The sequence below is a fragment of the Carassius gibelio genome, chromosome A2 (genome assembly GCF_023724105.1).
Source record: "Carassius gibelio isolate Cgi1373 ecotype wild population from Czech Republic chromosome A2, carGib1.2-hapl.c, whole genome shotgun sequence".
NCBI classification, from domain to species: domain Eukaryota; kingdom Metazoa; phylum Chordata; class Actinopteri; order Cypriniformes; family Cyprinidae; genus Carassius; species Carassius gibelio.
In genome coordinates this window covers 23,429,269-23,446,290 of record NC_068372.1, presented here as the reverse complement: position 1 = coordinate 23,446,290, position 17,022 = coordinate 23,429,269, and the positions used below count along the sequence as shown (strand labels likewise).

Here is a 17,022-nt window from a genome sequence, read left to right as displayed (position 1 = left end):
AAGGAGAAGGGGAGAAAGTAAAAGGGTCATGGATGTGGTATTTTGGGGTCTTGGAGGAGATCGGGTCAGTCTAGACTCAGAGGCGTTTGACAGATATAGGGTCTGGCTGATAACACCATGGTAAACTCTTTTCTGCCTGCATACCTGGCCAAACACCCAAAAACACAAACACATCCACAGCTAGCGGCCTGCCTCAGAGAATTCACCAACGCTCCAGTTAAATGGGCCATTTAAAGCCTCGCTTGTGGGCGTAATTTACATCAATGAATGTTTCAGATCAATAAAGGCTTCCTTCAATAAACAGTTTCTGACTAATTACCAATGAAGTGACCACAGCCTCCAATTAAACAGACAAATCAATACAGTAGAATTAAAATATACTGTAGAAAAATTACCAAAAGGATTATCAGGTAAGAAGCAAAGAGCTTTAAACTCCCATCTAACAGAACAGAGACAATGACACAATAGGGCATCACAATTAAAAAAAAAAAAATTAGATAATGATAACAGCTGCTGCGAGTAACTAAAAATGAAAATGTTGACTATAGCATTTAATTGAGGTCTCATCAGTAACAACATATAATTTAAGCAATATTATCACAAATGCACTTAACATTTGATTTATTTTCGGATGCAACACAAAAATGAGTACTGAAGGTTCACCTGGTATCCAAAATGAAGCTTTAGAACTAAAGGGAAAAGTGTGTGAGTTATGATTCTTATAATGGTGCAACCCTTTAACAATCAAATCAGAATCACAGTGCTTTATGTAACTACTTGTTTATCTTGAACCATGACAGGACAGTCACAGACTCAATTGGCCAATGTCACCAGTATTGTGTCAGACTGCCTGACAACAGAATGTGGTTTTACAGTGGGATTGATCGTATTTTATGAAGTGGATGACACCCTTATCAAGAGGCAATGGAAGGCAGTAAATTCTGATGCAGCGCTGCATAAGTGCTGTGCCACTCAGGGAAAAGTACTTGACTTAAAATCGGACAAAAGTACACTTAACATTGACATCTCACCAACACAGATTATACGTATGGAACAAGACAATGGATAGGAGCCTCACAAGACATATTGTGTTTGTGTAAAAGGCCAACTTATTCAGAAAGGTCAACATGTCAAAAACTTGCTGTTGTAGTATTCCAGAATGACTGATTTAAATAAGAGATAAGAGGTTCCTGCGTGAGTATAATGTTCTGTTTTCGCTGATATTGGACAAGCAGCTTCTAATGCAATGTTTTAGGGACAGGACGCCCCAAAATTAAAGTTCTGTCATTTACTCACAATCAATTATTCAAATCCCATTTGATCTTCATTCTTCCATGGTACAAATGTAAAGATGGTTAGCAGAACTGTTCTTTGTCACACAATGAAAGTACAATGAAAGACTCAAAAATGACAAATAAAATCAATTTTATTTTATTGAATTTTTTTCAAAAGAAATCTATTCCACATCTGTCCAGTGTCCACCAAGGCTGCCTGCAATGACTCAAAATACATTTACCTCCTCACATAAAGGTGTTGATTTTTTTTTTTTTTTTTTTTTTTGGAGCTATTTGGTTTAAATTACATCTATTTGCATTGTATGGAAAGATCCGCCTGGTGAATCTGCAAAATATCTAATTTTGCGTTCCACAAAGAAAGAATATCACACAGGTTTGCACCAACATGAATCTCCCATTTTCATTTTTGGATGAACTAATTAAAAGTTCATTTAAAGAAGCAAGTGAGCTTCACAACAGAGAGCTGAGCCCTGGGATCTGTGTAGATACACATAAATCAATAGGTGTTGTTATAGAGTCTATCCCCACCCCGCTGGGCCAATTTTTTCTTACAGCATGGAAGTCGATGTCTCAGGGCCATTACTGCTAGCAGTGTTCCAGGTCCATCAACGTCTAGATACCAAGAAGAAGAGCGCAATATAAACAGATGGAGATTTAGGAACCATCAGGTCTCATGTTTTTAGGAAGCCCTTTTGGCAATTCTTCAAAACTGTTATGAAATAAAATACACACATAAGGGTAAATTACATTTTAGAAAGCATCTGCTACCTCTTAAAAAAAGCCTATGGTGCACTAACAAGGGCAGTGGGACCACAACATATTCCGACAAGACAGAGACCAGTTCGTACCAATTACAAAAAGGGACCACTACTGACGCCCGCCATGGAATGGAGCTCCGCATGGCCATTATGAAGCATGCAATTCCTTTGTAGACAGATAATTGGAGTAATAAGTGACAGCAGCTAACAGTTTAAAAGCACCTGGGATGTCTGTGAATTGTAAGGCAACTGAGCACGTCTCCCTTCACCACTGCAAAAGAGAGAGAGGATCCTGAAGATCTATTGTCTCATGAGAAAAAGCGACTGGATGCATAAAAGCACTAGGAGAAAGGCCTTAAAGGAAGTTATGAAATATCCATCGACTATTATTCAAACATAACACTCCAAATCACAGCAGTATATTCCAGCACATGACATAATTGCATCCATGCAGCTTCAGCGAAGTACATCGCTTAGCGTTTTATGCACTACCTGTGAGTGATGAGCTCTGCCGACACATCATCACACCCATCCTATCAGTGCAGCATATGAGAATTTATAACTTAATAAGTGTAAGTATTAAAGAATAAATTAGGCTGTTTTCATACACACATTTCGTTCCATGCTTAAGTGAAGAATGAAGGGACAAATTGGTAAGGATCTTTACAAACTTTACTGCGGCCGTTAAGCTCGTAAACACTGCACAGCAAAACATTTCTATTGTATTACACCATGTTATGCTGTAGAATCAGGTTATTTTGTACCTTAGTGCTTTGTAAACAAAGGTGTTAAACACTTTAAAAGTTTAACCTGGTAAATGTAGACCAAGCTTGTACATATTGTACATTCTTTCTTAATATATTTAGTTGTGACAAATCACAAGGTCAGATTTTCAATAGTAGATTTTTTTTTGTTTTATACATAATTTTTTTTACAGTGACTATAGAAAACCCTGTGAGTGCATGTGTGTTGATGAGTGCTCAGATGGCAGTGGAGATGCCCATATATTATTTTCATGTAATATTGTGGGGTGGGGGGGCGGGGGTATGACCAATTCTGCACTTCTTGTCTGGAAAGGCAGTCAGGGATTCAGCACTTGGAATGTGTGGGTACAGGAGGGAGCATTGCTTTCACCATTCTCTTTCTCTCTCTCTCACGCACTCTCTCTGCTTGTATGCCACCAGAGTGCTGCTGGCTCCGACTGGCATCAGCTCAAGGTCATTGAGTGTCTCTGAAAGACCGGGCTGCAGATGGGACTCGGCCTGGGCTAAAGCTGGCATGCTAAATTACTAGAGATTCAGAGCCGTGCATCTCCGTTACCGGCAGACGGGCTCAGCTGAGGCCACTGCTGCGAGCGGTATTGAGATTCCCCTGAAGAGGATGGATATTGATATTTCAAATTCTCCTCTGTGTTGTCAGTGGCCTTGCATTAAGAGTCATCTCTGACAACAGTGAGAGCACAGCACAACAGACACAGGGTGCTAAGAGCCAGAACTGAGAGTGGAGAGACCACAGCAGTGTTTGAATAGTGCACATGCGAGAGAGAAGAATGAAAAAAAAAGAAAGTACTGAAATGTACACTGGTGCTAGCACAGGTTTTTTTTGGATATTGCAAACAGCATTTTTAAATTAAAACTTTGATTATATCCAAATCTTTTAATCATTTTTCATTCATATTAATTAGACTTTCTAACCTCATTCTGAATTAGAATTTTAGTTTAATAGAAATTATTGCAGTGCGCAATGATCTAATGGCAAATAAAAATATATTTTTTAATTACATTTCTAATTATCCATGTTAGTACTTTCAGCAATATCTATAAATATAAATATTAATTAGCACTATAGTTTAAGAAAACAGAAGAGACAGAGAAAAGGAGGAGACAGAACAAAACTGGTGCATAGGATGTGGTCTGGCTGTCAGCACCTGTTTTGAGTTTTCATCAGATTTGTATTTGGACTGGGTCTTTTTCTGCCAAAGGAAGTGCTTAAAATCCTCTGTTCTGAAAAAAAAAAAGAAAAAAAAGTCCTCAAGCACTGAGTGTCGGCTTTGAAAGTCTGCCTGAATAGCTACCTGACAGCAGGCTGAGAAAATGCATGTACCAAACCTCGTGAATTGCTACAAAAGACTGTTGATAACATTGGGACTGGATGTTTTGCTGTGGCCAAGAGACCTAAAACTTTGGTTACCTGCAATGAATTTCTAGTTTTGCCTTTGATTATACATCCACACACAGCATTTTCATCCTAATAAAATATTGTAAAATGATCACTGGTCATGTGCAAATCATTCAAAACAGGACTTTACAAAGTCTTTGTTTTGGTGGTGGAAAACAAAGCCTAAACATATAATAATAATAATAATAATTCTTTACATTTATATAGCGCTTTTCTAGACACTCAAAGCGCTTTACATAGACAGGGGGTATCTCCTCATCCACCACCAGTGTGCAGCATCCACCTGGATATCACTTTCAAACAAAAATGCACTAGTGTGGATGTGGACTGAGATGTTGAGGAGATCTTTGGACGAAAAGAGGAGATGTGAGATTATCGAAGTGCTTTTCCTCAGGCGAAGCTGGAGATTTAAGCAAAAGTCTTAGTTTGGTCTCCATTTTTATCTCTTGCTGTCTGGAAGAAATAAATGCAATGCTTTGGAAGTGCACACACAGTCCTCAAACTAAATCTGTCCTCAAAGAAAACTTGCCTCAGCAGAGCAGCTGTCAGTGAAGCATGTCTCAAACCAGCATTTATCCACCGTTCTGAAACTCGGTTTTTAAGTGATGTGAGCAGAGCAGCCAGACAAACAGGCAAAAATGAACACACACACAAATTGAGCTGACCCTGCAGAATTCTCTATTCCGCTGATAAGGGGTAAAAATAATGGAACACATGAAAATGTCAATGAGACCACTGATTATTTTTTTCCATGATGCCTCGCCCCCTCAGTTTCATCTGTTAGTAATATAACAGAATTTTAAAAAATGAAGCCGAATGCAGATGATCTGATGCAGTCAATTACTCATCCCATGTAAAACAAACAAAAACATAATGGGGATGGGGGTGACACTCTATTGGTGCAGGAAAGATGCACTGCCATGGCGAGGCGAGGAGGAGAGGCATACGGTTGGAAAGGCAGGGGGTAAGACAGTGAGATATGGCAACAGGATGACTGAGGAGAAGGAAGTCGACTTCGCAACCCAGCGTGTGGTTGAGGGGGCATGGGACTTCAATGGCATTGTGGTTACGCTTGAGCGCGGCCCACAGCAGGAGGCACTCGCTGTAGAGCCCAGCAAGACATCAAAACAGACCGAAATATGCTGGAGAGGACGCCCAAATACCACTGTCACAGAGAGATAACACGGACATATGCATATGCCAGCCGAGTCACTCTCTTTTCAGACAAAACAAACAAGCATCATTCACTGCAGACACTCAGAGAGATTTCTACTGCAAGTCACAATTTAGAAACCCAAAGGAAAAGTTTTTTTGCTCTGAAGTTGCTCGGTGTCATTTGTCGTTTCAGATGCTTTTTCATTAAATTGCTTAGGAGAAATACAAATACAAACAAATAAAACCTATGGCATGTCAGCTGTTGATAAGGCAAGAGTATGGAGCTTTAATGCAGGAGTCATTTAATTTGCTTTTGGGTGAATTTGATGAAAAATACTGTAAAATGAACTCTTGAAAATCTTTATAAAATTAGACATTAAGCTCGCTTTTGACTCTAAGAGGAGACATGTGAGATCATGCGGTTTAATTCTCAGGAAAAAGGCTGACACTGAAAGTAAAACAACTGAGCAAAATTGAACAATTCCTGTGGACATCTCACAGTGGAGAAGAGAATAGAAGGTATGAGAAAAGGTGCCAGAAGAGAAGAGGACTTGTTTTTGGACACTATTACAATGGAAATACCATAGGTTTTTACCATAGTAAGTACCTTACTGTAAATTCCTTGATGCATGAAAATTATAATCAAACAGAACCAAAGTACCTTGATATCACCTTCTGATACCATCACTTCACCATAGTACAACCACAACACTTGGAACACTTGAAAATGGAAGAGAGGAGAGGAGGAGGAGACTGGACTGCCTCACTTGCATTCACCTGGGAGCCTCGAGCACATTGGCACAGGTGTTCAGACAGGGACAATTCAGCTCCAAACATGAGTAATGAGCACTCAGGGGGAGTTTGTGCAGGTACACAACACACACACACACACACACACACACACAAGTGCTGAGAATGCAACACTCATTTGTGTTGTTTTGATACTTCTGTTTTCTTGATCCGATGTTGGCAAGAGTCGCTGCAGATCCCTGCAGGTTCACCCTGAGCTAAGGCAGCCCTTATATATTCACCAAAACAGCAAGACTGAGCCAGAATCACTTAGATTAGAAAGCGAAACAATTTTCTAAAACTTTCATGAAACTGCTGGTAACCATGGCCTTGTTGCAAGGTTGTCCTACACAGCTCTTTTTCAGTGTAAATATCAAAAAAAAAAAATGAGCCAGATGAGCAAGATGAGCCAGCCAACATGAAAATGTAGTGGTCTCGTGGACACCAGCGAGGAAATAAAGGGAACCTGTGATTGTCTGTGTGATCCAAAAGAGAAAGACTGCTCCCAAATCCAATTAGGCCTGTGCTCCTTTTCCCTGCAAGCCTCTCGCTGAGGGCAGAAGGCGGAGGAAAGGGGGTTTTGGAGAGATAATGACTCAGACTGGAGAAAGACAGGAGAGTTAGAGAAAGGCTCTGTGTCAGCACTGAAAACCTTTACGCCTAGCAGCCCTGAAAACCCTCTTCAACGTCTGCAAGAGGAGCAGCTGGCTTCAAGTTCGGTCAGCACAAAAGCCGGGATCACTCTGGCTTTTAAACAGACAAAGTGAGAGCATAGAAGGCGCAAATAACGCTTATCAATGCCCTTTACAACATCACTCCGCAAGCTAAGGTAGACTATGTTTGGACCCAGAGAGTCAACAGCTAAGCAAGTGCCATTGATGTCAATGCAAATGCTAATGCATAGCTTTCTGCAGACAATATAGATTATGTTGAATGTTGGTGCTCCTTTAGATAAAGAGTACAAATTAGTGGTTGCTCAGGGTTTACTTTTTGATTGCTAATAGCAATGACTATATCTTAAAAGCAGGGTGACAAATGGCCAATATAAAGCAGATTAATATGAAATCATAATTATTAATTTTAAGACAGAAACATGCTGCAATTAATATTTTACAAAATATTTACGAAATAAGTCAATATGAGAAATAATTTGAAAAAAAAGTATTACATCTGTAAGATAAATGATTTTGTACTTTAGAAAGATACTTTAAATTCTGTAATTCAATTATACCCTTTCTCACAGATAAAGAAATGGTTAAAAACATTACAAAAAGGAAGTAAAAACTGTAACCACCAGAGCACTCATAGACATAAGTATCTGTCATGTCAATGAGTGCAATGACCTAACTGTCTGCATTCAGGCACTGATGGTGTTTGCGGTGCTGTCAAAATAAAAGTCCAGCTTTTAACACGTATTAGCAAATGCCACTAATTAAAAATAACAAATAGAGGCTCATAAAACTTCTTTCATGCCCCAACATCAATATTAATGTCTATCTGTCCTTTCAGTCCAGATTGGTAATAAGTTCAAATAAGTCCTAATAAACGGTCAGCATCTCTCTTCAACAGTGTGAAAACCCCCTGTTAGGTCAGCAATAACTCAAGCCTGGCATCTGTGAGGGGTTCAGAGGATTCATGGAGCCACTATATCCATATTTCACTAAGAGATCATCGGCTTCTGTTAGGATGTCATTCTGAGTGACTTACAGTCCTTCGGCCAAGCCCTTGGCTTCACTCAAATGCTTTAGATCTCTCGCCTCACTCAGTTGTAGCTTGTTTTCCACAAGGACATGGAGAATTTGTTGGAGTGGTCAGAAGAGAAGCAAAATGTTGCATTTTGCTCAGAATTTCATTAAATATATATAGCGCATTTCGAACCCAACTCAAGTTTTTGCAGCAACCCTTCTACATACACACACACACACACACACACACACATACATAAATTGACCACATTTACCATTTTAGCACACTATCAGTGAGGACTCACCATCAAAACAAATCTGTGTTTTCGCACCATTATTTGCAACACATTGTCTTTGTACTGTCATCACATTCAAAAATGTATTTCTTCTGCCATGACACTGGTGATTCAGCAGCATATACAAAGCAGTACAGCAAAAACTGTGTGTATATATAATATTTTATACATTTACATCCCTATGCATTAATTGTAGCCACTACTCCCCTATGTATTTTCATTAAACAGCATCAAAAAGTCATTTAGCACTCACAGCATAATATACTTGCCAGTCATTCTCTGTCTCATCATCAATAAAAAGCCACATTCCACGAAAACGATAAAAACTATATTGATTTTGATCATCATAATTGCACTGGGTTACAATAAGGCAACACCGGTTAGAAAACAGCCAACCAATGACAGAGCCTTTCTTTAGCAGACTGTAGAGACAGTCTCTTTGATTCACTCACATTTTGATGACAGATAAGACGTTCTCAATTTGCAAATTAAATCAAAAGTTTATGATCCAATTACTAGAAACATAACCACCCAACTGAATAGTAACTCTGTCTAATTTACTTCTCAAATAAGATGTTTACAAGTCAATTTTACTTGCTTTTGGCACTTGGTGCATATTCATTTAGTCTGATATCTTTCTACAAATCCCCTCATTATTCCTACAAAAACTGCCACACAGAAAATACAGAACATCAAAACAAACACACACACACAAAAAAAAGAACAAAGAGCATGTTGGTGAGAGAGAATGCGGCTGAGGCCAGGTGACTGATAGCGCCATTTTCGTCTCAGATGCTGAGAATCTTCCCACTTTTTTCCTTTTATCTTCTCCATCCCTATCTTCCTCTTTTTCCCTCAATCTTACAAAAGAGGTCATATTTTAACATAATTAAAGCAAATCAAGTGTATCACTGCAGGCGAGAAGGAAAGATAATGCCTTTGACTGCAGGATGCACCATGAAAATGAATAACTGATTTCATGAGGACAAGCTTGCACTTCCTCTATTCTCGCAGGGCGACACAGTCCGCTACAGAAGTGGGACAGCTCACGGCCAGCCTCCAACTCTACAGGAAATCAAGCGCTGAGGAAAGAGACGTATAATATACAACTTACAAATACACCCCCAAAAACACCCATTTGCTCTCTGCTTGTGCCTTTGTAGCATTTTCATTCCTGCAGCGGTAGCAAGAGGCCCGTGACATGCACTATTGATTTCAGCTTCAGTCAGCACAGTCATATGACAGGCGCCACACGTATGAAAACACTCAGACCGATAGTGGTTGTCTCTTTTTCATCTCTCTTTGTGCCAGTGGGCGCTCCCGCTCTCTCTCACTCTATCCTAGAGCCAAAAACTCACACTCATCAACGGAAACACAGAGAGATGTCGCACCTGCATTCATATTTAACGCTGATGTGTGCAGATCCTGACTGTAATTAAAACAACCAAGCAAAGTGAAATTCACATCATCTCTGTTTGAGTCCCAACAGTTACTGCGTGCGTGTTTGCGCAAGTGAGAGAAAAGATCAGAAGCCACGCGCCCCGACGCTGCGCTTTTCCACCTGGGAGGAAGGAGTGGGCGGTACCACAGCTGCTCCGATCTAAAACAAACACCTGCAGTTTGACAGCCTTGGTGTCTCCTGCACCCGTGGAAAATTAACATCCTCCTAATTCATTTATGAGCCAAAGATAAAGCTCCAAGCCTTCTCGGCTTATCCAAACAACACAAAGGGCAGCACCTGCGTCTTGAATTCCCTCAGCGTGTTACAGGAATATCCACCAACCGCTCAATTAAAATAGGCTCTGCTGGTATCAGATCGGCATGGTGTTCGATCCTACCCAGACGGGCAGAGGGGATCAAATGAGTGAGTTACGCAAGAATTAGCCTGCAGAGTAGAAATGGCAGTTTTTCTTCCACTGACAGCTGGAAAGAAACAGAAAATGCAATATCTGTAAAAGCATACAATTTAGCCATATCTTCAACTGCAGTCTAACCATGCAAACAGTGACTTAGCTTCTAAGAAAATGCCTTGAGGGGAAAGTGGAGTGCCACAGTTTCACCGAAACCTCTCAAAAATGTTCCAGATTTAGCAATAGCAACTAAATAATGCAACTGCAAACCATCCATAGGGTGCCACATCTTTAAATAGTTATGTAGATATTGTATCAGTATCTAGGGTTCAGATAACATGGTGTATACTGTATGTCCTTCAAATAAAAAAAGGTTTATAAGCTGTGTTTTATGGGGCTTGACCATACCTTTGAAAAAACAAATATCCACTCTACACCAATGACGTGCTACTGAGAATGTCAAATAGAAAACTGCTTAGCATGCTAAAAGTCACATTCAGTTTGGTGCCTCTCTGTAATAGCAGCAAAAATGTAAAATCTGTTCAGTCATTTTTGAGAAGCCTGGTCCAACAATCATCTGACCCAATTTTTATAACAATTGGGCAAAAGTAGGAGAAGCAGTGGGCAAAAAAATAAAAAAACATTCCAAGGCAGCCAATAACCAGACAAAAAAAAAAAAGAGTTTATTTCAAGACACAGTCGTAGAAAAGTTATTAACAGAAAAAAAAGATAATAAAAAATAAACTATTAAATTGGCAGTGGTGCTATAGGGTTTGTTCTGAAAACCGACAGTTTGTTAAAGGCCTATTCAGGACTGCCACCAAGTAGAGAAGTACTTGATGTATGATTAATATGGCTGCCACAGACTCCAACCTAGAAGAATAAGAATAAGAAAATTAACAGATACAATAGATCAGGCCTCTTCAACTCCAGTCCTGGATGGCAATGGTCCTGTAGACTCACTAATCTCAGTTTAACCCACTTGTCTGTAATTTGTAAGTTATTCTGAAGACATGATTGGCTAGTTCAGATAAGTTTGCTTAGGGTTAAAGATAAACTGAACAGTTGAAGTGTAATTTTTTCAATAATTTGTTCTAGTTAGGGCAGGGATGGACAACTTTGTCCCTCAACACCCACTGTCCTGCAGAGTTTTGCGCTAATCTTAATCAAACACCTGAAAAATCTAACCAAAACCTTTTTAGAATTACAGACAGGTGTGTTTGAATAGAACTGGAGCTAAACTCTGCAGGACAGAGCTGCCTACCCCTGTTTCCAATCGATGCCTGTTCCCTAAAAACACAATGGCGTAAAAAAAAAACATGTCTGCTGCAAGTATCGGGGCAGACTCTTCAAGACTCATGTAAGTGTTGCTTTGCTGATCTAGACCTTCGCAGGGTAGTCCTGGCAGTGCTCTGTACCTGGCCTAGAGTTCTATTAAAGCCACTGATTGGCTCTCTTTTTTGGCCATCCTGTCACCACAGAAGGTCAGGAAGAGTATTTCCACAGATCAAGCCGGAAAGATAAGATGTACGCTGCTTCCTTCCAAGATGCTGAGAGAGCTGCCAGCAGCTTGTAGCGTGATCCAATCATCGCAGGTCATCAGACAATGTCTTTACTTCAAGTTTTACAAATGGCAAGCCGACTGAGACAAGGTTTAGAGTCCTCTTCAATGAAACATGGAGTATGGCATTGCCCTACAATGGCAAAAGGTCAGAGCAACATATACTGCGGAAATGTTGCCCTTAATATCACTTTAGGTACGGTGTACCTAAAGGAGGACAGGAATGAGTTATGTTTGCTGCTTCCATGCAGTTAGCTTCTTTTTAGCACAGCACAAAACCAGAGGTCAGTGAGTTACAGTGCTGCAAGGCCTACATGATAAGTCTTGTTTAATAATAACGTAGCATGGATGTTTCAGAGACTTTTCTGGGTTTTCAAAACACAGGCTGAGAATGTTTGGAAAGATGGAGGACAGGATTCCAACACGATGCTTCCTGAAAACACTACATTTAATCTCTCGCCCAAAAAGGTGGGTTCTGTTTCGCGGTCTACTGGAAGTAATCCATCTTTTAGCATTTCATTGTAAAGAAAGACATGCATCACACAAGGGAACAGTCACGATCCACCAATCGGTAACATACGGCCTTGCAAACACATACTCACGCTCGTACCCAATCACCATGAGCTCCCTGTTCACCTAATAGCCAGTTTTCCGATCGCCGGCACCCAGCGCAGGCAATTAGAAGGAAAGCTGGATGACAGCGTCCCAGAATCCCTCTCTCTATGGACCTGGAGCAACTTAATTGAAACTGAATCTCAGGGACTAGCCCACTTCTTGCAGACGGTCAGCAAATGCAAGCAGGGTCCCAAAGTAACACTGAGAAGAGAAAATATACTCTTCTTGTGGGTGGGAGGGTGCATGTGTAACTATGACTTTGCACGTATAAAATAAAGGGAAAGTTCACAGTTCGGTCAGCGGTTACTCTGCTGTTCCAAACCCGTTTACATTTATGTCTGCTGTGGAACACAAAAGAATACATTGGATAAGGACAAAAAAAATCAATAAATAAATAAACACTGTATATTTTTCAAAAATTCAACTAAAAGAAAGACTGTTGTATTTGTTTTTAATGAAATGAAGATGAGTAAATGATGACAAAATCTTATTTTGGGGGGTTACTATTGTGTTAATACCTGTTCTGAACATCATGATTCAGAAATGCATCCGAGCAGAACTACAGCAGTGCGAGTGTGTGCGCGTGGAAGAGCATCCAGTGTTATTCCTGTGCAGATTGGCCAGAGCTGACCCCTGGGAGAGACTGGTGCCATCTGACCAGCTGGCGAGAGAGCACCACTGACAGGGCCCATCTTACCTTCAGATGCAGCTCTTTTCTGTCATCCCCTCCCTTTCTTTTTCCCTCATTCCTCCCTGCCGCTCGTCACACCAACGCTAATGATGCATGCTGGGTAATTAACATTTAAATTAAGTTAAGCATTAGCATGGCATTCTGGCTTGTAGATTGGCATGCTCCTTGAGAAGCCACGTCGAGACAAAAAAAGACAAAGAAAAAAGCTAGATCTCAGGAAACAACAGACTAAGACAGATCTAACAGCTGTGGTCCACTTAGCCAAGTGTTTTCCATGTTCCGCTTTGCTCCCTGAACAACGGCAGTGATGCAAAAAAAAAGAACGCCTTTGCTTTCCCCCAAGCTTGATGTTCTTAGGTCGCCACACGAAATCTTAAGTTATGCATCTATTCCAGATCAGCAACCCAATTTATTTAGCTCTGGGATAACGCTGTGCTTTCTCTGAAAAGGCCAGCATAAATCTCAGCCTGCTTTTACAGACCTACCCTTATTTGTCACTGCTGTCTTTCCGCTTTGTCCTTTTCTTGTGTACTCCGCATGCTGAAGCCAAACTCTGAATCTCTTTTTCTCTCTAAGACTCTGAGTTTTAGAAATACTCTTTGATTCTCAGACACAATAACACACGGCCTTGGCAACATCAAAACATGCTGATCGTTAATAAAAGCGCTCTACATGTTACGAAATCCATCTGGTAGCGCAGTGCACGAACTACGCCAAGGTCATTCAAACACACACATACTGACAAAATGTATATCCGTGAATACGCAACATGCGTAACATACAAGTAAAGATTGTGCGAGCAACCTTGTGTGCAGAATGAGATTCACAAAATATGAATAATGTAAACATGAACAGTGAAACTGTAATTATAATATGATTATGTCTAAAATAAACTGTTTTGCACTCAGAGATAAGCCAGACCGTAGTGAATTCAATGCTACAATAGCATTCTGATGTAATTTTGATGAAATCCTTCTTTTTTGGAGCGGCAGAGTTTTGAAGGCAATCTGCCAGGCATATCAGGTTTGGAAGGTTTTCAAATGTCATATCATTCATTCCACTAAAAGTGTTGAGTCCTAGTGTGGATGGCTTAGATTTAATGATTGGTTTATTTTTACGATTCTGCCTCATATTTCTATTCTATTCCCTCTATTTGAATGCCATGTTCAACTTTTGCAGCTCTTCATCCATAAAGGAGATTAATTTTCAAATCGTTTTTCCATTGCGTTCCAAATTTTATGGAGTGCTAGAACCCAGAAAATTGATATGCAAATATCCAAGGTTCCGATTCCCTGATTCGCCAATCTGTTACACTGGAAGAGCCCAATCTCAAGCAAGGAGTCATACTTCTAAGGAAAGTAAATCAGTGCACACAGGTAGGCCTACTGGCAGATATTACACTTGTGCGCTGACGAATAATTGAACTGTTCCATATTCATCACTGCCCCAGAGACACAATTAGATCTCTTATCTCAATGTTTGTGTTCCTACAAACACATTAGCCGCCTTTCCATGGCAGCGACGGAAGAATCCATGGCTTAACACTCATGAAGTGTTAAGAACTATGCAGCCATTGAACACCTCATTGAGCCTTTTAGAAAAGATTAAAAATAAATGCAGTTACTTTAATGTATGCATCATAAATTAAACTAATCAAGCATCACTAGAAATTTACCAAAATGTATCATAAAGGTCAATGAAATATTGATTATTGAGAAGAGGTCTATGACTTTTATTAAAGATTGGATGGATGTATGTATTTATGTCTATTTAATGACAAAATATCCCCCCAAAAAAACTAAATTGAAAGGGAATCAGAGGGTTAATATGTAATATGTCCACATCAAAATGTCACCGAAACTTGGGGGGGGGGGGGGGGGGGTCAGAAAGAAAAAAATCTGAAATATCCACAAAACTTCATAGACACAACTTAGCAACCAGTCAGAACTACCTTAGCAACCAAAGAGAAATATGCCCTAACAAAACCTCTTCTTGGGACTCAGAAGCACCAAGTTCTTCAGACTTATGGCACCACATAGAAGGAAATTATGGAAATCTAGGAGATTTATTCTTATTGCAACAAAATCATCCAGATTTATATCATAATCACTACTTCAGTGAATGGAACACACATCGACTTGCTCAGCAGACACTTGAAAGAAGGGTCATCATCATGAAATGTTAAAATCATACTGATGGAAAAAACAAATAAAAACATGAAAAACAAAAACAAGTTATCAGCCCTTAATGGATGAAGGTGTACTCAAAGGAAGATTCATTGCCAAATGCCACTCTCAGCCTTTCATTGCCAGTCTGCATGATCCAATCTGACTGTAATTTATCACATTTCATCTTCCACTTGTGCACTAACAAATAACTGAGCTGCTCCATATTCATCACTGCCCCAGAGAGTCAATTACATCTCTTATCTCAATGTTTGTGCTCCCAAAACACATTTATGCATTATGCTCTTAAGGTCTTATACACTATGCAGTCATTGAAAATACCAGATAAGAACAGTAGAAATGCGCCTTAAAGGTCAATGAAATATTGATGAAGGAAAACAGGTCTATAATGGCTCAGGCTGAGAAACCGTAAATATATGATTCACAGTCTGTACTGTTCCTGCAGGAATGAAAACATTTAGATTTTTTTCAAAAGATGCTGATCTTTTTGAAGTGTCCTAAATAAAGGTTCATTATTAAGAAAACGGGGGAAAGAAAGACAAACTTGTACGTAAGGACATATGCGTTGCCAGCCTGATCTAAGACACTCGTCTCAGCCTGTCATTGCCTGCCGCTGTGAATTCTGCAAACTGAGAGTAATTGATCACATATGATCTAAGACACTGATCTAAGTCTCAGGCGTTTCTTTTCATGCAGTGACATTCCAAGTTGTCCAATCTGCCTTACCTTTCCCAGCCAGGATACCGCACTGCCCGGGGAGCACCAGGAAAAGCATCGCTGTTATCACGCACATCTTCATGATGAGCCCAACACTTCGACCAGATCGCGATGACCTAATTCTTCCTCTGTTAATCTGAAGAAAAAAAAACACCACTCTCTGGGTTGTATCTGTCCTTGAACGACGGTGAACTGAAGTCTTGCTAGTGAACTCCCAGCTGCGCGAGACGCGGTCCGAGCGCACGAGGTAACGCGGTCTGTGTGTCTGCGCGTTGCGCGAGTTAAACCCCCAGGATCAGGCTGCTACGTCACTCCCCAAGCAATTAATCTTGACCTATGATAAGCCATGTATTCACTCCCTGTCTATGTTGATTTTTATTTTCGATATTTTTCATGTTTTAAAAGTGATATTAGAAAGTGATTTACGTTTGTGATTACTGGTCGTTTTTAAACTATTTCTTTCTTTATCCTTTTATCAAACTGAGGCAGCAGTATATCAACACAGTATACTTTTGTCCAAACATCCCTCTCATTTATTATTTATTATCATTATTTTAATCCAAATATTTTTCCCAAGGTGGGCAGCTGTGCCTTCCAGGCACATTAAATATTAATAACAACAACAAAAACAACAGTGGTGAGATTTTTCTTTTTTCTTCTTTTTTTCCCCTTTTTTCTTCTTTTTTATGATTCGTATTCCTGTTTGCATTTCATTGGCTATGATAAAATTATGATAAAATGACCTAAAGTAGTTGATAATCCTAGAATTTAAAACACTTTCAAATACAGTAAAAATTTGTATTTATTTGTTTATATACTATTCTCCAATTCTTATGACATTATGACAATTGTTTTAGTCTTAGCGATGCAAATGGTAAATTATTTATTTATTTTTAAATTGAATACCTTTAAGTTACATTAAATGTAATACATGTAACATTATACTGTAAAATTATATTTTTTGCAAGTGGAAAGTATTAAGTAGCACATAGGTTATAGTGTAAATCCAGAGGAAATTCACATTATATTTATGTGTAAATAACCTGTGTTAACCCGATGGTGTTTTTGTGTTTTACTGCCTGTACAATTATGGTGGTTATCAGTATATTTAGGAATATGCAAAAGCAAATTGAAGTATTTCTAGGATGTTGGTGTAACATGGTTACCAGGTAACCTAAATACAGTACATAGATGACCGCATAGTGGACATCAAAGACTGCAAAACAAAGTTGTAAAACATTTTTTA

The 17,022-nt window shown here is 39.5% G+C and overlaps 1 protein-coding gene across 2 annotated transcripts in view; it reads right to left on the bottom strand.

The window, feature by feature from the left end:
- Positions 1-16,032, bottom strand: part of LOC127933594 (calsyntenin-2-like) — a 175,943-nt gene extending 159,911 nt beyond the window's left edge. For both annotated transcript variants that reach the window (XM_052530680.1, XM_052530672.1), the window contains exon 1: positions 15,786-16,032. In XM_052530680.1, coding sequence (XP_052386640.1) covers positions 15,786-15,858 — 73 coding nt within the window. In that variant the 5' untranslated portion in view covers positions 15,859-16,032. The remainder of the gene's footprint in view (positions 1-15,785) is intronic.
- Positions 16,033-17,022: the final 990 nt, after the last annotated feature.